This window comes from Balearica regulorum, chromosome 5 (genome assembly GCF_011004875.1).
Source record: "Balearica regulorum gibbericeps isolate bBalReg1 chromosome 5, bBalReg1.pri, whole genome shotgun sequence".
Lineage (NCBI taxonomy): Eukaryota > Metazoa > Chordata > Aves > Gruiformes > Gruidae > Balearica > Balearica regulorum.
Window position 1 is genome coordinate 66,488,918 of NC_046188.1, and position 21,837 is coordinate 66,510,754.

At 37.9% G+C, this 21,837-nt stretch overlaps 1 protein-coding gene across 1 annotated transcript in view; it reads right to left on the minus strand.

Annotated features, from left to right (window-relative positions):
- Positions 1-21,837, minus strand: part of PRMT3 (protein arginine methyltransferase 3) — a 59,777-nt gene that overhangs the window by 17,626 nt on the left and 20,314 nt on the right. Inside the window, exons 10-13 of the mRNA XM_075755363.1 lie at positions 19,881-19,980; positions 11,111-11,189; positions 5,845-6,032; positions 2,932-3,018 (exon numbers count right to left, since the gene is read on the minus strand). Coding sequence (XP_075611478.1) covers positions 2,932-3,018; positions 5,845-6,032; positions 11,111-11,189; positions 19,881-19,980 — 454 coding nt within the window. The remainder of the gene's footprint in view (positions 1-2,931; positions 3,019-5,844; positions 6,033-11,110; positions 11,190-19,880; positions 19,981-21,837) is intronic.

The window sequence follows — 21,837 nt, forward strand, 5'->3', positions numbered from 1 at the left end:
CCAAGAAAGCTTTCCTGGAGAAACAATTCACAAGAACAGAAATAATGGGGAAATCAAGAAGAGGTCAACTTCTCTGTTGAGACTGAAAATAAACAGAATTTAAAATCAGTATCTACTAAAGGAAAAAAAGAGACTGAGGAAAAACTAAGGTCAGATTTTAGAGGTATTAAACATCTTGCCACGGAAATGAGAAGCGCAGTCTCTCCTGTCTGAGAGGTGCTGGGGGTGTTCCAAGTCATAATCAAAGCAAATGTGGTAATGAGTTGGTAAAAAGATTGCATTACAGCTCCGATTCCTGACAGCTTTTATTCCCTACTGTCCTGTTACCACAGACATGCAAACAGGTTGATGGGAGGAAGCCGCAGACCCCAAGGTGGCTAATGCCTCCAGAGTTGCCAGCTGAAGGTTTAGCTCTTCGACGATTAACATGATGCTGCATACTCCACCCAGGCAAGGCCATCACTCCTTGCCCCAAATACTCGCCAAATCACTTCCCATCAGTGCTACGCTTCTGCAAAACCCAAGTTCAGTACTAACAACAATGCATTCCATGCTGCTGACACATTTCCACATAAGAACGTCTACCCAACACTCCTCTGCACCCACGCAATGCCGTGGAAAGGAGCAGCATGGAAACCCCCAACCCCGTGACGCAGTGCAAACTAGTAGTTGAGCTGCAATAGGATCCACAAAACAACTAACTTGGGACCATGCACCTAAGCTTTCCGCTTGTTTGGTTTTTAAAGGCAGACCGCTTACAGAGGGTTGACGTTCTGATGGTATCACGGGTGTAAGGTTAGCTTTGCTGCTGCTGGTGGCACTAGGAATAAGACAACCAAATCTGTTTTCACACTTTCATGGCACAGAAAGGGCTGAGAAAAGGCTGCTTTGACACGAACACTAGGTTGTGAGCTAAAAAAACCCCAATATATGCAAGCATATAAGGATGGATTTCCAAATTGTTCTTTTTTGTGATTTTTTTGTAAATTAAGCAAAAATATTTAAAAATATTCGTATTTTTAAAATGCAAAAATCAGAACAGCCAAGTACAAAAAGCTAGAATTTTGGGAAACGTAAGCAGTTTCCTCTTTTTGTGCAAAAACCGAAAAGCTAGTAGAACAACAAAACACAGATGCAAACAAGACAAACATCAGATGTTATTTTCAAAGAACAAATTGCAATCTTAAAGCATCTCCTCAAAAATTCCCAATATAAATAATGGACTTTTATTGTTCATTTACTGCAAGGTTAGGCAGCCTGATATGATGGATGAACTGTCAACCCCCAACTAAACTTCTACAATCCATCATAGAAAGAGTGGAAATTTCACTCAAAGTGTCAATAAACCTAAATGATGAAGTGCAAAATACTTTACAGAGTTCTGATCATTTTTTAGAACCCGCATTCACTGCAAAATTTCAGAAACACTGCTCTTCCCCCATTTCCCTCCCCTTCTCCCTGGAAGTCATAAAATGCAGGTGTACGTCTTGATTTATAAGTCAATGATACCACAGAATCATAGAACAGAAATGAAGCTATCGTAAAAGTCTAGTGCTAGGGGAAATGATGTTTACCAAATAAACTATTTTACTGTACACAAACATCAAAAAGATTGCCAAGATGTTGTAAAGATTTCTGTTTAATTAATCAGTTATTCAAAAGTGGCCACATGAACAAAGTTAGCCCAGGGCTGCACTAGAGCTTGGTCTGAAATCAAAGCTGACTCTGCCCTGAGGCAACTAGAATTATGCTACGACAATTAAAAAAAGATAATTTTTTTTTTTTGGTGAATGCACAATAAGATAACGAAGATTTCCACTTAATAAAAAACAAGAGGTTACTGTGTCTTAACTTGGTGATAACTGACAAATCATTATGAAGTACTTGTATATAGCTACTAACTCCCAGTAGTAACAATGCATTAAAGTATACATATTGGAAAACTTCAGTTTAGAACCCCAACAAATTCTTAAGTATCCTGTTCTACAGCAAAAGCGGTGGCAACTGCAGCAGCAGGAACACGCAGATCCATCCAAAACCAGGTATTACATTGCTTGACATAGGTATCCAAGAGACTGTTATCAGCTTAAGTGTTTACATTATACAGCAACATACTCTCTGCATCAGAGGAAGCCTGCATCTCTTCTTCATCTGCACACGCAAAAGCCAAGTGAATCAGTTGTAGCAGACTCATCACAACATATTAAAAACTAGCTACCAGTTACTCCTTTGGACTGGTGATGTGCTGTGATTTACTTAAAGCTGAGTATGAAACTCCCAGCAGAAGTATCACAATACGCTCATTACAAAAATTTTAGTTTTTACTACAGATTTCAGAGCCTAATACAAACGAGTCAAATTTGATGAGCATATTTTAATAAATTGGTAGAAAGCATTTATAATTAACGCTGAATATAAAAGCATATTATGGCAATCATAAAATCTGTAAAAATTAGGTCATCCTGCCTTTGCTTATCATTTAGCATTTAAAAATACAATGCATTACTTTCATCTGCTATATGTTTATGACATGAGCTATAGCCTACTTTTCCAATATCTATTTTGTTTTTCACTCTTCTTACTACACTCAGAAAAGCTCTTCTGAGAATAGTGACTGTGCCATTCTTGAGCATAGTGGTAACAACACGTCTGAACAGAAAACTCTGATTTCGGAAAACGGGCGACAGAACAAAACCAGAACCACCCAAATGCTGAGGCTCCTTGTCTTTCCATTTCCCCACCTATCTGTATTATACCGTAACACTTCTACTGGAGTTTTAGATCCATTTGTCTACAAACATGGCTTATTTTACACGTGTCATGCAGAAATCAATGTTTGAAGGCAGGGACTGATGATAGATGAAGCTTAATTACTACACTATCAGTCCAATGCGATACTGACCATATATGAAGAAACTAAAATCGTCTTACCGTACACTTTGTGCTCTTTGTAATGGTAAGGGTGAAATCTGAAGAGAATTCTAAGTCTGGCGTGGATGCAGTATTACAGTCGATATGCTGTCAAAAGGAATAATACAATTCGTCAGTGACAGTGTTGTACTTAAATCGAGATCCTTCTTGGGATGAAGGGTGTTCAGTTGCTCCCACAAAAAGACAACTTTTCTAGAGCAATAGTAATTCAGCTCTCCAAAAATGGGAAGAGACTTAAAAACCACCTAATCCTATCTGCAGGCTGAAAAACACCTAAAACCTAAACTTCTTCCCCAAACGTCACAGTAAACAGACGCTTTGACTAGCAGTGGTGTGGAAGTAGATATATCACTCCATTCAAGCAAGTTGCTTAGGTAACCGTCTTGGTGACAGCTGCCTGTTGTTGAGAGTAAGTAGCTTTCACAGGCATCCTTGCAGACATCCTCAGCAGCAATTAGCTTATAGGGCCACAATTTCTCAAGTCACTTCAGCTGTAAGATTCTGCATTGCCCTTCAGGTGACGATAACACTGTCAAATCAAACTGCAACCTGCATTTCTTATTTTTTTATATATCTCTCTCTCTCTCTTTATATTTATAAAATCAGAGTTACTAAAGACCATTAAGCTTCAGTTTTCAGTTGTTAATAAAAATTCCATCACATTTTTTTCACTGTATGAAGTTCTTTAGTCTACATACTCAGTTAAAATGCTTTATCCAAGAACATCATATACTGCTGAAATTAAATGTCATATATGTTATTAATCAATATTTCTCCATGCTGCCTCGCCTTTCTTTAGGGTATGTTTTGCTTCCTGAAAAGTTGCATCACAAACTATTCAAAACAAGCAGCAGCAAATCTGTGCAAACACACTAAAATATCTTCTGTAATAGGCATATGATAAATTGGAACATTTTTAAGCTTTGCCTCAAAAATATAATCCATTTGTTCTGTGGAATGGCTATTGATTACAACAATTTACTTATAATGCCACTGTTGCTCAACTCATTAATTTCACTACTTTGTACTTTAACTCCAACAAACAAGCTCATGCATTGACTTTAGGTTATTTTTAAAACCGTGATTGTTACTGAGAACAAATCGCTATAAACCCATTCAGCATAACACTTATGCAAAATGCTGCACGATGACAAACTTTGCTAAGCACAGACACCTGAGCTGGACAGTGACTGCTCATGACAGTATATATTAGAAAGGGATACGTACTGTTAACAGTAAAGCATTTTGCTTCCAAAATGACAGCAGCTTATAGACCGCATTAGGAAAATTTAACTATAGCTATTGTTATCAACACTTTCCAGATGTTGTTTTAATTTATTTGTTTGCCTAACAAACCGACGGAGCTCAACTTATCCATGCAGCCGCTAATTTAGAGCGCATGATGTGTTCTTCATTTTTTTGTATCTCAAACTTGACCTATCGGCAAGAAGTATTCAACTACACTTCCACTTGAATCAGAACATGCTTATTCACTAAGGGTGTCACTATAATGACAGGTCTACAAAGTGTATTTCCACAACTGAGCTGATCACTCTCCTCTCTCCTTACACTCAAGTAAAACAGACACTTGCAAGCCTCAAGTCAGCATCCTTAGGAATTTTATTTCACTGATTCTAGAAGGAGTCTAGTCAACAAGCTCAGAGGATAAAATGTAAGACACATCTGTAATGACAACTTTATCTATGAATAAAGAATCCTGAAGTAAACAAAAAAAGGAAAACAAAAAGGATGTAGAGATGCACAAGAAAGCCAAAGTAGTTACTCAAGTTACAGACATACCATTCTCAGCTCTTCTTACATCGGAATACCTGATTTAAAAAAAGCTTAATACTTTTTAATCTTCTCTGCAATAAAAATATAAACAAGAAAAGCTTAAGCAATAACTGGCATCAGGATATAGTTACAACAAAATAGCACTTCACCTGTCACTGCTTTTGTGGGCAGGATGACAACTGACCACAGCAAGTAGTTTCTATGCTGGAAGAGCCTGGAACTACCCTCGACAAGGGTGTCAAATTCAGGGATGAATTATGTAAACCCATTTTCTTATATATACAAAATAAGATAGGAATGCATTTAAATAGAGATTACCTATTTACTAAACAGGCAATTCCCACTGATGGGCAGTAACGTTACTGCCTTAAGCATTTTACACTAGAAAAGTAACCATATGAACAATAGTTACAATACCATTGTGACAAAAAACTATCTTGGTTTATAATAGTCTTTCTCTCAATTTGATCTGAACTGTTCAAGTTATTAGTCTACCCAAAGTTCGTCGGAATTTCAAACTAGTCAGTGTTCTGGAATTATATCTCGTCATGTAGGTATTCTCTCATATGAATCACTACCAACTTTGCTGCTAGTTCTCATCACAAAGCTGACGTTTAAAAAGACAACACAGAAAAGTAAGCATAAAATTAATTCAGTGAGTACTGTGGAAAATATTGTTGCCTTTTCAGATATGGTCATTCTTGCTGGATGAAGCTATGAGTGGTGATAGTGAATGTTCTTCCAATGAAAGATCTTTAAAGCCAGCTAGCTTGACACAGAAATGGATAAGAAAGCCCCCCTGCAACTCAGTACACTGACCGAGGTGAAGAGGGAAGGACAATAGAAGAAAAGACTCTATTTTCTATTTTTTTGGGGTATAGCTTTAATTTCAGTTATGCAACTTGTAACTCACTAAAATGCAAGTAAATGTGGGTTTGGATAGAAGAAAATGTAGAACAGACCAATCTAAACATGGGAAAATTACTTTATTAAGAGCTCAAACTTGTATTAATTGCCTTTTTTTTTTCCTAGAAGTCTTACAGTCTTAACACCAGGAACGTTATTGCATTTGTATAATTCCGAAGATGCCAAAAATTTAAGGCGGCTCTAGTACGCTACCTTAATGACAATGGCTGTAGATATCAGTGTGTTCGGATCCAGCACCTCCACAACAGCTTCTGGAATTACAGCCTTCTTCATGCAAGACATGTCAAAGCCATATACATCTTCCCAGAAAAGCAGCTTGTCCACATATTTATTCATATCCCCCACAGCTACTAAACTAATGGTGCAAATGTCAGGATAAACTGTAACAACAGAAACAGATTAGTGAAATTTTATTTTAGACATGCATAAAGAGGACTTTTTCTTTTCTCTTGAAGTGATTAACATCTTGAAAGAACTTTTTTCAGCTCTTGGACAAGACACTTTTTCTGCTACTTTATTTTCTGGAGTCCCATTTGTCCACAAAAGAGACTAGACATTGGAACTTAATTTCCCCCACACTGCTCTGGTAACAGCATTTCCTGCTCGTGACAAAGTATCTCTGTAGTTGAATCCCACTGCCAGGAAACGATTGGAAACTTGGTATCTGAAGAAAATAATTTGGAACATCCTATTCTGGCTTCCATACCCAGACTGCCCTAAAACGTATTTAATAACTGTAGACAGACACTCAAAGGAAAATTCAGGTGGTGGCTTTGCAATAACAAGAAATCTCAGTGAAAAGACCTTATTTCCAGAAAAGAGCAAATCTTCTTACCCAACAGTTTTATTCCTGTTTCTTATCAGCTCTGGCTGGTATACTTGCCTTACAGCCTAAAACATTAGGTCTGGGTACTGGAAAAGAACAACCGCTCTTCTACCTGCACCTGAAGAGTATGGAAGCGACCCAACAGACAGAAGAGAACATCCTCATCGTGTCCCCCCCCCCCCCCCCCCCCCCCAGTTTTGGGATGACAGCTATCATTCTTACTCTCTTCACATTTGTCCTCTCCTTTCTCCCAAGAATATCTTCCGAACACATACTTATTTACAGCTTTTGCAAATAACAGCGCAAGACTGACATTTGCCTTTTTAACAGCTGTCTACAGCAAAGCCAGTCGAGCTCTTGGCAATCCCTATCCCCTGCTGCCTGGAAAAGACACAAAGAATAGCTGCTATGAACATGGCTCTCTACAGCACCATCAAATAGTAAGAGAAGCTCAATTTATACTTAGCTAGGTTTCTTTCCACAAAGAAATTCGCATAGTTTGGTTTTAAGAGTTTTAAAGCCCTTAAAAGCCACATACATTGAATTCCTGATCTGGCTTTCAAAGCAAAATGCCTACTAATAATCACCTTGTTTTATTTTTTATTGATACATGAATGTGGCAGCATTAAGAAAACCGAAGCTAAATTTCTCTCTTCCTCCCTAAAATCTGGTGAACTGTAAAATTAATTTTGTCTCTGGCTCTGCTTGAAATTGTAGCTTATCAAAATGAACATGGAGAAATCATCGCTATAGCACGGTAAGTCAGAAAAGCAGTATTTTTTCCTTTGCAAAATACTGAAGACAGAAACAGCAAATTGAAATTAGACCTTTAATACAGTGAGAGTAGATTTAGCCTAAAGGAAATAATTTTATACATATTAATGATAAAAAAGAGTCTTCTCTAAAGAAGCCTTTTTTTTTTTCATATGAAGACATTAAAGTAAGCAATCACCTCTATCTTTGGAATGACTAGTTCATACAAAATACACTGTCATTTTTCTCACTTTCTGACTCTTTAAAACAGTATCAATAAATAAATATCAGTAAGCTTAAAGTGGAATCCCATCGCTAAGCTACCACCATCCCTACTTTGCAGATAAGGACCTCAAAGCAGAAGGCTTCTCCAGGAACAGGCTACAATTAACTCAGCAGGAAAAAGGCAGTTTCATGAGAACCAAAACAGGAAGGTTTTCAAACCATCTTGTCTGAAACCAATCATTTGGTTCCAGCACGCTTGACAACTGTCTCGCACGCAGAAAAAAAATCAACGTCTGGTGGTAGGAGTATTTGCAAGCAGTTTCTGCAGCCATCAAGAAGGGATTTCAACCTCTCGAAGCTTTCATATTGCTGTTTACTAGCGTGATGACTGCATTATATTTGGCATTACCTCGCAGCACTTCGAACCTTAAGGAGCCAGCACCGACACCCGAAAAATTATAAGACAGTGTGAAACAGACAACAAGAGCAAGTGACTACAGCCTCTGAGGGAATATTTTCCAGGGAAATGCTTTCCATAGGATGCAAGGGGTATGGCGAGAAGAGACTGAAAGTCCCTAGTTGTAGAATACACTTACAGGAGTGTGCTAGAAACGCTGAAAATGAAAACCACTGCAAAAAGTGATTAACTACTATTATCTTCTTTCCTCGGACTAGCTCACATTTCTAGGACATTCTGTTAACAGGAAAAAGTTTACTGTGTGTATCAAGCATGAAATATTTGAGTTGGACCATAATCAGTTTTTATTAAATCTCTTTGTTCACACAGCAAATCCTTAAATCAGCAGTGGAACTCATGATCGATTTATACAAAGTGCTTAAGAACAAGTGAAAAAGTAAACACTAATGCTCTAATCTAACCTGTGTTTTCAGTTGAGCCTATCAATAGCAAATAAAAAAAGTACACAATGTCTGTTCCGACTTCACAAAAAGAAATCTGCGTCCCACCAACAGTGCACGGGCACGGTAATGCATTTACTTCCAAATTTACAAACCCACGCGTGTCCAGAAGCATATGCTATACTGAAGTTTGACTGGAAATGCAAGCATGTTATCTAAATATCAGCCTAAACCATCTAAACACGGTAGAGTTTTGTAAGTGCTTAAAAGCATCTGCTTAAAATTGCATTTGCTATTTCACCCATTCTCCTCGATAACCTCTGGAAATCCTCTGCTCTTTCTGCAACCCTGTAACACTTTCCTGTGCAATCCTGACAGACTTGTCATTTTTTTCTGATTAAGCCTATAATTTAATAATTATTCCTTCTCACAGGTGAAATGAACAAAATGCTGATTGGACAAAAGCACATACTCCTCAGTGCTCTCACAGATTCATCGTTTTGACCATCTGTGTCCTTCTCGACTCAGTGCCCAGAAGTCATCTGTCACCAGTAACAGCTCACGTGCTGAACGGAATACGATGGGAAATCCTTTATCCCTTACCAACACCTCACGAACTTCAGGACGCTGAAGGGTAAGGCAGCAGTCCTCCAGATATACGGAAATAATTTCAAGGGAATACCATCATCAGTTTGACGTGAACAAGCAAACAGTATTATGTTTCGAATGACACCTTCCTTAGCTATGCCACCCATCAACGTGCACTGCGCTCAAGTGTATGCAAAAATCTATACTCAAGCAAGTAACAAACAGATGGGTCCTGGGCAGCAAGAATTTTATGTTCCTGAATAAAGCTATTATATACCGTACACATTACCCCAGACAGTTTGGCATAATCCACTTCAGCATGCCAATAGGCTAAACTGAAGTAACGACGATACGACTGACTGAACACAAATCTAGAAATTTGGATTCTATTCCCAGCTCGATCACTGAAAGATTTGATCAAATCGCAGCTGCTTCCGTTGCTTTTCTCAGCTTTCAAATGGTCCCTGGAATAACGATCTTGGGCTCAGTAGTACAAGGTGGCTTGAGACAAAATTAAGCTTTACGGCAGATCGAGGAGTTTCTCTGTTAAGCCTTCACCTCAGAGCGAGCTCTCAGTTTTGGCTCATCTGAATTTGGACATGCCCACAGTTCTGCTGCTGTTCATCCACACTGCAGAAGTGTCTTGCTGAGCAACTCTGGCACGAATCGCAGGCACAGCCATTTACCTGCTCTACAAGCTGGCAGAAGAGCAGTCAACGTAAGCATCATAAGGAAACGGCGTTCCATTTAAAATCTGGCCATATCAATCGGCGACTGCCTAATACCGTATGCTCTGTGAAGAGTCAAATAACGGCCCGAGATCATTCTGAGACCACAAAGGGTAAGTGCACTGCAGAACCAGCGTACCCTGTCTCTCAAAGGAAACTTTGGGAGGCACAAGCCACTACCAAACTTCCCAACAACACAAGTAGAGCCTAGAGAACAAGATACTGTTGCAGCTTCAATAGAGGTCAAAAATTTCTGGCCCTTTTCAGAAAGCTGTGGAAGTAGTAGCTAAACATAAAATGATTCCTTACAATTTTAGGAAATGTCCCTAAATTTAATTATATTGCAATGTAAAATTATCATCATATCTCTATACAGAGTACACCACAACTGCGGTCCACATCTGACCGGACTATGCTGTATCACTGAAAACAAAAAAGCTCTTATTCTGTCATGTTGCTCAAGCGGCTTCTAAATATTTTAACACACGAACAGTCATCTCTCGCTTGTATATTCAGCTTTGTGCCCAAATGTTGAACAACTGCATAAAACCCCTTTTTTCTGCCGCACTCTGTAGCGTACAAAAGCTCGCTGCAATCAAAGGGGAGCACTGCAGCGAGCACTGCTACACAGTCATTAATCCAATCATTAAGTCAGTGTAGTGAAACTAACTATGTGCATGGTTAGCACAAAAGGGGAAAAACCCCAGACTGATGACTACGATTGAAAAGGTCAATATGAAATACAATACTGACAAAGGAATTAAGCACAAGGAATAAAGCATATGCAGAATACCGCATCGCACGAGGACTAAATATTTACAGACGTTTAAACGCTGCTTAAGATGACACTATCTAAGCTACTTAAAACGATAAAAGAACTCTACTTCAAAATAAAACCTTTTTGTTCCATCATTTCCCTACCCACCAGCCAGGAAAAAAAAGGGTATATTCCCACCAGGATAGAATAAATATGCGGAACTGAAGCAATGTAAATCCATTAGTCATTTCACGTGGCTTCTTGTGTTTGAAACTATGTCCTCCCCACACAACTTCCCTCCTCCAGGAAAACATCCTATCCACTTTTCCTCTAATTCATAGTAGCTTACTCCAACAGTATCACATCTTACAGAATAAAACTTCTTTTCCTCTATTCATAGTTATGCAGAAATTGGGACTTCAAGAGGGGAAAACAAATGCCCATAATGTGTGGGAAGAAGGAGGAAAGATTTAGCCTGTACTTAAGAATAAATAACCCCCTCTGTTCTTAAAATCACCATTAACTTGAGACCTTGATACCCCATCTAATGTTCTACTATTACCCAGACAGTAAATTAATGCCTTGAAGCTCACACTAATGGGAACATTCTTCATTTAGACGGGCAACTTTCTCATCCATGCATAGCTTATTCTAAGTCTCCAAGTTCATTTAGTTTCCCCCCTACCCCGAGCTAAATTTATTAAAAGAATTAAGCACACCAACCTGAGCCTCCCTCTGCCAGGTACTTGTCCTTTGCATAGATGACAGAATCCAGCATTGACTCAAAAAGAAGAAAATAACCCTGTTTATAGAAAAGGGGAAGAATTTAGAAGTCATTATGCTTCTTATGTAGCCTATTCAATCAATCTACTGATAGACATTATCGGTTTAAGAACTTTACATGCCCACACATCTCAGTAAGAGCCAGCACCCAATGAATTTCTCAACAATAGCATTGTCACTTCAAAACTTTAGTTACATGAAATATCATCTTTAATTTCCCAAACTGCAATTATCTAGCATCTACTAAATTAATTAACCATAGGCAATAAATATCCATCTACACCAACAATTACCCAAGAGAGTCCTACAACATCAAAAGAAATGAAATTCACCTTAAACCAAGTGAAAAGCTGTATGTATTTTTTTTTTTTTTAGTAATAACTCTGAGGCACCATACAAAAAAACCCCAAGAAAATCCCTTCCAACTTAGAACTGCAAGTAACATTGAAATTATTGTCAGAGAAACATCAAATGGAACACATCATTGCTGCTTCACAGTTGTAACTTCATGGTGCCCTGTACCAGCCTGGGCAATGCTAAGACCAGTAAAAATAAATCATTTACCAAAGACATGGGTTCTTTGGATGTTCTACGTCATTTAGCAGCACCTGAACTTAAAATATTCTCAGGACAAAAATAGTCAGAACTAGATTTGTGTAGGTGTTTTTGGTGTTGGGATTAATTTTATAGCAGGCTAGTCATACTGCTTTAGCTGTTTAGGATAACTTGTTGTAAATTTAATGAAGTCAGGCACTTTCTGAAACAGAACAAAAAATTTCCTTCATTAAACATTTCTGAGATAGAAAACCATATAGCAGTACCACATACAATTAGCATTTTATATAAAACATCCAGTTTCAACTGCTTTTAAGGAAACTGCAAGTTTCTAAGAGATATATAGCCCCTGGTTTTCCAATTGATTTCCTGATTTTACACCCTTCCTATCTTTCAAGCCTGAGTACGATCCTTATACTTGCTGAATACCATAACACATTTCCTCCACATACACATTCTTACAACATTAAATCAATTAAGACAAATCATGACAGCATACATTTTGGATTTTCACTTAGGGTCCTAATTCTCTTTTTGCTTAAAAAGACAGCTTAGCCCCATGGCTTGATTTATACACTGACTGCAAGGAGGAAAGAACAAAAAAATAAAAAAGACAACTGGACGTCCAGACTTTAGCCCTGCAGTCTTACACACCCAGTCGGCAGTAACCAAACAAAGCAAAGCTAAGAAGATGTTTTTCCTTCATCTTTCCTACACTTCCACATTTGTACAATAATAGGGATTTTTATTTATTTATTTTTGAAGTCACGCAACTGAAGGTAGCATTGTATGCTAAGACCACCAAGTTTACTTCAAGTTTATGCCATCTCGGACGTTTATTTTGCTTAAGGCTCTTAGAAGAAAAATTGCTGCTAGTTCAGAATTGCTTATAAAGATCACCAGCCACACTGCAGCCTTCAGAACTAAAAACTAAACTAGAAAACCAGAAACTTGAAGCATGCCATATCTGCATTCAACAAGAGCACAGTCTGAAGATAACAAACGTTCCCTTTCCTCAACCTGTTTCTTCTGGAAGCAGGACAGCGCTCTACTACTAGACACTTTTCTTCCAAATGTTGCCCGTTCTTCCACTTTACTGCCTAACTTTTCGAAGTCCTTAGAATAAATCCCAGAATGACTACTGCTTTGTGAGCAATACGATTTTTAGTAAGCTTTGCAAAACAGTTGAAAAGGCCAGGAGCTCCAGCTGCATCAGGCAGAGGTGATTTTACGCCTACAGCAAGCCAAAAGCACAGAATGGAACGAGAGTTTTCTTTTTTCATTCTTATTCTTGCAGTTTTAAAAATAGAATATGGTTCATAAAAATTCTTTTCAGATGCTTTTAACTGAAAATGAGTTGCTTTCACAGTATTTTAAACATGACCTCTAGGATGTATCCTAAGACTAGGTACCAGCAACAGTCAGTAAGTTACAAAGTGAGATTTTTACCATCAGCTCATCACTTATTTCCTCCTGCCTAAAATGCCCATCGCCTACAATGTCTACCCATCAAGTGCAAGTACTGCTGCAGGAAGACACACCTTCTCACGAGAAATACAGTAAAATTCTCACTGTCCTTTCCCTGACCTTTCCACTCTGGCATTGCTGGTTCTCCCCCCTCTCTCCCAGTTCTATCTTCCCCCCCAATTCATTATAGCATTCCCGTAAGTTACATAAACCGTCAACAGTATTGAATCAAGTCATTTATTACTTATACCAAAGCCTTTTGCTCAGTGTGCTGTGCTCATCTGTAGTGTAATTTAGAATGTAATTTCACAGGCTGCTGCCTCACCTGTAGGGGTGCCATCTGGAAAGAGAATTATACCTGACGTCTTTTCCCCGTGATGCTGTGGGGCACTCTTGCTTCCACCCCAATAACGTTCAGGGGTTTGTTTTTTCTTAAGCCTGTATTAGCATCCTCAAAATTAATTACTGCAAAGAGATCTCTAGCATACAAATCTGTGAGCCGAATATTAATAATTCCATCTTGCTAGTGGCTAAACGAAGACATGTAAAAGGTGGCAGGTTCTCTGTCAAAGACAAAGTGAATACACAGCACATCTTAAATATTATGCTGTGATATTATGTGTTTTCGACTAAAAAGCTGGCCATTTCTTTCTCAAAACAAACATGCTCTTCCTTATTTTTATATTTTCAAAACTGAAATGAAACGGCTGTTCTCCAGCTAACGACAAAAACACACAGAAACAGAAACACACAGCACTATGGAGTCACTCTGTTCAAGCATACAGCTGTCCTACCTCACGTCCATCCAAGAAGTCAGTATCAGAAACCCATGAGCCCACCGACAAACCTGAATCCAGAGCAATGTGACAATGGCTACAATTCTTACATATCTCTTTTATCTGTATTTTGTTCGTTACAGAATTATAAAAGGCTTACAACACTTTGATAGCTTAGTATCCTGCATTGTTAAGTTTTCCTCTATTATTCAAATATACTACTGCACTCTAAAATTTATTTTCGTTTTAATTCACAGCTGCATAAAAATATTTTACCAATAAACGGAAGTGTAAGTATAGAAAGTTCTTTTAGCATTAGCACGTCAGTATTCATCACGATATTCTTCACGGAGAAAAAGAGATTAAGTTCTTTAAAGGCATCAAGATGCAAGAACAACACTGAAATTTAAAATATACCTGATTGTGTGGAGACTACTAAAGTAAAATGCTTTGCTTAAAACATAAGTTATTTCAGATTAATGATTTCTTCATGTACAATTCCCTCACCTGTTCCTACCAAATACCGGAGTGGAACTTGGCTTTGCCTTCATTTATTTTCTACTTATTGGTAAAAGCCATATATATTAAGAAATCTTTTCAAAAATTGGTACTAGCATGTTTACAATAGCAAGAATTAGCAGAAATTTTTAGTACAGCAGAAAAAATATGTAAGAGTAGAATCGAGAAGAAATATTTACCTACTTGAATAAGCAATGCTTTTCCCTCCCTGCCTTGTACCCAAGATCCATTTTATTATTTTCTGTAACATAACTGAACCTGGTCTGGTACTCCGATTCCTTAAGGGCCCAATATTGAATATTTAATGAGATGAAAGGCAGCTATCAAACCACTGGCCCAAAGACTGGACGTGTTTTTTAAAATCCCATCAGTATAAAAAAAATGCATTATTTTCTTAAACTGGAGTTTCTAACTACAAGGTTTCCATTGGATTAGAGAGTAAAACAAGTTACAGAGGGTACGTAAAACAGCTGGACAATGGATTCTGATTTATAACTTTAAATGTAATCTTGCATTACCAGATGCACAAAACCGACACGGCCCGCTCAATTTTGTGAAAAATTATGTTTTACTTGACAAAATCCCCCCAAAACCTGTGGCACATTTAAATGAGATATAGCAGCTACATGTAAACTCTTCTGCATGCTCTGCTGCAGCCACTGTTTCCCTCCTGTTAAGCCAGCCTTCATGCTGACCTCTCATGTATGATTTAATTTTTAAAAAAAGGAAATAATTCATTACTGACAGAGCAAGCCCACACATTTCAAAACCACAGCTTGACTTTGTTATTTTGCACACCCTGTTGTGTCCTTATACACATGTAAGGTGAGAACACCAAATGGGAAGATCTCAAGAGCAGAAAAGCGATACCCATTATTGGTTTTGGCAAAAAACCCCACAAAACAAAACAAAACAACTATGTATTTTCATGCAAGGAAATAAAGTTCTTTTATAAGAACCCTTTTGCTGTAAAAAAAATTAAAGCATTCAGCTACTTAGTACGCTCTTTACACAGCATTATTAAACACACAAAAAAGCTCAATTCTTATGTAAAATTTTAAGTTATTACTGTATTATGGAAATAGAACACTTGTACTAATGCACCTCCAAATGCTAATAGAAACAACAGAGAATATTAATGCTACAGAAAGGCTAGTAAGTGTTAAAAAAAGCATCATCACTGGGAAAGGAGAAAGGAGAGAAAAGATGGTTTCCAGTGCTTCAGACATGCTCACTTCCAGTCCTTTTCCCTGGATCCTGAATATCTCCCGTTCACAGCGCATCCTGATAGCACTGCAAAATTATCTCACACACACACAAAAAGATATTAGCTACCTGAGCAATGATATGATTAAGAGACAAGAGCCTCCGGATTCTATCCTTGGTTTATTTTGAGAGACCATCTCTTTCCCAGCTTCTCCTTGTATAACATTCTATTGCATATTCAGGATCATAAAGCACCGCATAAACCAGCCGTTTGTGAGAATGCACTGTACGTTCACACTGTATTCCAGACAACCATCTCAGACAATCGGCTCTCACAGTAAAACCCCTTGCAAATAAGAAATGCAGATGTTTTTCAAGTGAATAAAACTCTCAACCTCTAGCTTGATCGTCTTAGCTAGAGAAAGGAAGTAAAAGCATATCGAGAAAACAATCTGCACACAGATGCAGCTGGGTGAGAACATTCCAGAAAAACATTACATACATTTTGTTTCTTTCTGCACTCGTCCTTTCAACAAGCAGCCTACGAAGTTTACAATTACAGTACCAAAACCCACGTGTGCAATAACACAGACACCTTTGGATGTTGATAGCAAATCTGATTAGAGAAAAACATCATTGTTTCTTAAAATTCAGAATCTCCGGGGAGAACGCACAAACGTGATCCTGCCTCAGAGCAACTCTACGGTGTATACAACTCCTAAGTACTTTCCCACCACCCATACAAATAGCGGCAGCACATTCAAGTCAAAATTCTAAACCTCCAATGAAATACGAACATTCGCAAGCCATTTCCAGGTCAAGTCGCTAATTGACAAGGGCCGTCACTCTTACACCAAGGTGCAAACAAATCACTGATGTGCGTTCAGAAATTATTTGCCTCAGATTGCCACCAAGCAGTGTATACAAATACTCAATTACTTGTACCTTTGCTTTGAAACGTAATTCATGGAAGTCTACAGTTTGAGTAAGGTACAAGATTTGCCTGTAGGTGCTCAATGGTAGAAGATGACAAGTAAAAAAAATAAAAATGTTAAGGTTGTACCTGTAGCCACTAACAATAATTTGTAGTTGCACAAATTAAAGCTTTTAGAAGTTTCAGAGATCAGAGCTCCAGGCAACCAATCCTGGACACAGAAATCTCTCCAAGGCCAGCAGTGAGATCTTATATAAAATTCACCTATTTTTACACTCAAATAACCTTTGTCCAAGAACTGGAAGACATTCTCCTTGTAGAATCCATTTGGTTAGCAGAACAGGCTATTACTTGGCCATTCTTGTGTTCTTTCTTAAGGCAACATGGTTTATCGGGTGAAGCGGTCTTCGGTCCACCCGCTCTCCTTTGTGCTCCTGGCTCAGAGCACACCTCAAGTCCTTGAGTTGGCCTGCATACTCGACCCATGTTTTGCTAAAAGGAATGCATAGCTGTCTTCAGAGTGAAAAAGTCTAAGTAAATGGATTTATCTAGGTCTTCAGTAGTTTAACAGACCCTCAATCTTCAGCAATCTACCTGTTGGACATCAACAGAACAGCTCATCACACCTTCCACTGTCTTTCTCAATGGTTTGCATACTAGTTTTAGTCGAACACAATCACACAGATGCCCTATGGTCTGATTTTAACAGCATCAAACATGCAGACTTCAGATGTCACACGCAATGCATTCAGCCTACATTAAAAACAAGATCACTGCTAATTTCTTTCATAGGATTAAATAAAGCCACTGAAAAAGAGAGTTGCTCATCATTCAGCCTCTAGACCTGGAACATGACAAAAACGTAGCCAAATTAATTTAAAATGGAAAAAAATTATTTTGGAAGATAGTAAATACAGATTTGCAATAATATGCCTCTCTCTATATATACACATACATATACACACTCACACATCCCTACCCACTGTGTAATATTTAAGACTTTCTCCCATTTATGCATATTATAAGGGAACAAATTTAAAGATGAAAGAGAAGCAGGAATAGCAAGCAGTCTGTGGAAGCCATAGGTCACTTAGACAATTAAGAGAACGATCACCAGTAGCCATTACGTTGGAGATGCTCATAACGCAACCACCATACCTTTTACAACAGACTGTCCTACGTGCCATCTTTCTCAAAAAGCCTGTTCTAGAAACATTCCTGGGGGATGCAGTATTTTTCCTCTCTCCAGACTCCGCTCTGCTGCTTCAGACTTGTTTTAATTTTCTGATACTCCACATGTAGATCTAAAAAAACCTTACAGGGTACTCCTCTTAAGCACTGTTCTGTACCAAGCAAATCAAAGCTATGGCTCCACAAAAGGGTTTGATGTTTACGAGTCTAAAAGTAGTTTGTTTGCTAAACAGAACAGCAACTTTTCCTATTTCTGTTACAAAGAAAAAAACACTGTACCTATTAGAATTTTCCTGCTACTCCGTAAAGATTCTCTAAATAAAGAGCTGAAAACTGGCACTGAATTCCTGTTTGCTCTCACACTTTGCATTTCCAACATTTTCAAGCACTTACATTCACATATTAACAAAAGATTTCACACTGGTCAGTATCATGAAGGAAAAGAAAAAGCAAATTCACATCAGAAAGCCAGACAAAGAGGAATCTTCATTTGCATCTAGACAACATAACGTTCCTTTCTGGACAGTGTTGGAACAGCGTGTACACTGTCCGGCTATCAATCTTACTTCCACAGCATTGTCGTCTTTATCTCTGTATTGCAGCAACCTATAAAAATGCTAACCTTCCTAAATATTTAGAATACCTAATTAAATGAAATGCACATGGCTATATAATTATGACATTAAAAGGTAAATTAGCACACAAATGGGAAACATGGAACATTCAATACTTCATTTCTTACAAGAGCTGCTTTTCGAAATCCTTTACTTCACCTTAGAGGCACTGATTTACAACATGACTTAAGTGCCCAAGTCGTTTTTAAAACAAAATCTTGGGCTCCAGAATGAGAAATGGGATTTTGGGAACATTATTCTTGGTGCACATATTAGGTAACTGAGCAGAAGTTTCCCTGAAAGGACTATAATGACATTTCTAGTGAAGTCACTATACTGTCAGAAATCACTAACCATAACGCACTATTTTTAAACCACTAGTTTAAGCCAATGACTTAAACCTCACTTGAAACTAATGACCTCAACACTAAATTAAGCTCGTGCTTCAAACAACATTCATTATAGCAGCAGAGGGAAAACTTTTGCAGATTTTCAGCACACTGAAATATGCATTATAAAAAAATCCCACAGAAAAATCAAAACAAACATTTGATTTCCACCTTTACCCGGAAACTAGTTAGACATATATGGATATATAGTGAACATGTGACCTCTCTCCCTTGTGAATAGCAGAACAGGCAGAGTTTGTAAAAAAAAAAAAGCAAACAAACCCCACAAAACCCAAAAACCTAACAAAAAAAAAAAAAATCACACACCACCACAACAAAAACACAAACACCAGCCCAAAAACCCCTGACTTTGAATATAAGTTTTCATTACTGATCTTAAATTTGAAGGACAAAAGAATTTTTCTTTAAGTCCAAACAATGGGAATAAGCAGGGAAAAACCCCTGTATTTTCAGTGCTTTTTGAAGGTCTGTAATACGGGGAGACTGAATAGCAGAAGTCCACAAAAAAAGTCACAAGGAGTGTGTTTCCTACCACATTTTTGACAAGGAACAGACTTACTCAGTTGCTATGAAGTTCAGCCTGGCACTGGGTCTTGTCACACAGATTTCTTTATTAGGATCAATGGCAGGTAGCAAGCCTAATTGTGTAACAGTTAACTTTATTTCATGTGCTGGCTGGTAACAGGCCAATGGCTAAAATCCAATGGATCGCAGGAAATGCCTCATTTACACACTGTACGTATACTGCATTATACTAACTACATAATAGAAATGTACGGCTGTACCCAAAGCAGCTCAACTGTAGAGAACCTTGACTTGAAAGAGTGTGAACAAGAGGGATCAAGAATTGTATTCGAGTATCACATAATGAGGTCTGTCATCCCATCTCCCACATTGGCAAAGATACTGTTGCAAGCATGATAAATTTTCGGTTTAAAAAACCAGCATCGCTTAAAGAATAATTTTTCAAATTAAATAAAACAACACATTTTTTCCTGAAAATAACCACGTCTTGAAAAGAATATTCATGCACCTTACCATCCATTCAGATATAATGACATCCACTTTTTCCAAAGGCAGATCTACTTCTTCAATTCTTCCTTTGACTAATGTAATGATATTTTCAAGTTTATTTAATCTGCAAGTCACAACGTAAACAAATTAGTTTGCATTTTCAATTTATGCTGTCAAGAGAGATATATTGATGTCTATATTTTGCATTTCTTCCCCCAACAACATTTTGTTTAACTTATCAAAAAAGCACTAAAATGTAATACTCCTCAGTTATACTTCCGAGGCAATGTTTCCGAGTACCCAAAAACTGCAGCAGATTAAGTGCCAGGCAAAGATGGCAAACAGTAGATCTGTACACCTCTAACGTGCTGTGCATACAAATGTCTAAGCTTCAGAAACCAGAAAAATAGGGAAGAGGTCAATTTAAAATGATACTCCTCTTTATTTACAGTTGCTTGTTCCCAGTACTCCTCCTTTAGCCCCTGTAGCGTAAGTCGATAGCGATTAGAGCCCACTCATCACACTAGGACAGCTATGGAAATTAACTTCCTCAACAAAACTAGCTGCAAAGTCACTGAGAACAAACATGCCCTCTCGATCAGGATTCCAGTTATTCCACAACCAAGTCATCCTCCCCACTGCGACTTTGGCCCAAATCATCTGCAATGTTTAGCAGTTGCAGCAATTAGGCCTTAACTTATACGCAAGTAACAGTACAACCACCTTGTATGAGCAAGGTACAGTGATGCAACTACAGTTTTTGAAACAAAAACTGCATGACAGTGAAATTACTAAACAGGTAAACGCTTGATATTTACTATCTTTCCTCTTGGCAAACCATAGTAGTCTTTCTTGCACGTACCATTATTGCGATAGCTATTCTTATAGAGGGCAGAAAAGTATTCCCACCAAAGAAATTTATCATTCCGCTGCAGTTCTTATCTCTGCCCCTTCCCTCCCTATCCTGATATCTTACTCTTACATTCTGTCTGGCTTTCAATGCAGACTAGTAATCACATTAAAAATTCAATCTAAAAGACAATGGGAGAAAGATCAGAATGAAGGGAGGGGAAGGAAAGGGTCAAAGGGCTACTTGAACATGTGGGCTGTTAGAAAGATCAATTAAATACTCTACACTCGATAGTCTTCTGTTAGAAGAGCAGCAGTTCATCACTAATATCATATTTAACGCTGTACAGAGCAGTAAAACCAGGAGTTCAAAGTGAGAAATGAAATGCTAAAGAGCTACCACCCACAACAATATTTTAAGGACAAAAAAGCAATCTAAGGATAACTTCCTAAATGACCACATACATGGACATGATTTAAAACAAAAAGAGAAGAAAAAGACCAATTCATTACATACTTGTTCTCAAGTGTAAGTTATAAAAAAAAAAATAATCCAAACCAATGTAGTTTACACATTGTAGCAAAAACTGCTGAGATGCTATTTAGGAAGTGTATTTCAACTTCCTATTCTAGCATAACAGTGATGAACAACAAAAATCAAGTCATTCACTGCACTAGAAATTTTATGGGCAGCTCTTCACAGTAAGAAAAAGAGAAGGCAAGCATTTCGTTCAAAATAACTTTACTGCGTAACCTCAGAAAAGAAGCATGCCGCTCAGGTCACTTATTCCAGTTTACTTACATGCATGGGTTGCACTGTTTCTAGTAATTAGCATGCTAGAAACGAACCCGAGTTCTGGAAGGGACAGAAGCTCTTGCGCACATACTTGAATCACAGGCAGAAACACACCGCAGTAGTCATTTTTAAGCTACACAGAGTTGTTCAGTACTCCAATAAATATTTGTTACTCCATTACAAGTTTGTCAGCTTTATTCCTTTAGGAAAAGTAGGTTTAACAAGACAAATATAAATTGTTTTGATGCAAATTGAAAACTTTAATGTGGATTGAACCTTTTATAGCAGAAGGTATCTATAAATGTGTAGCCTTAGCAATGGTTCACTGTGTGCTTC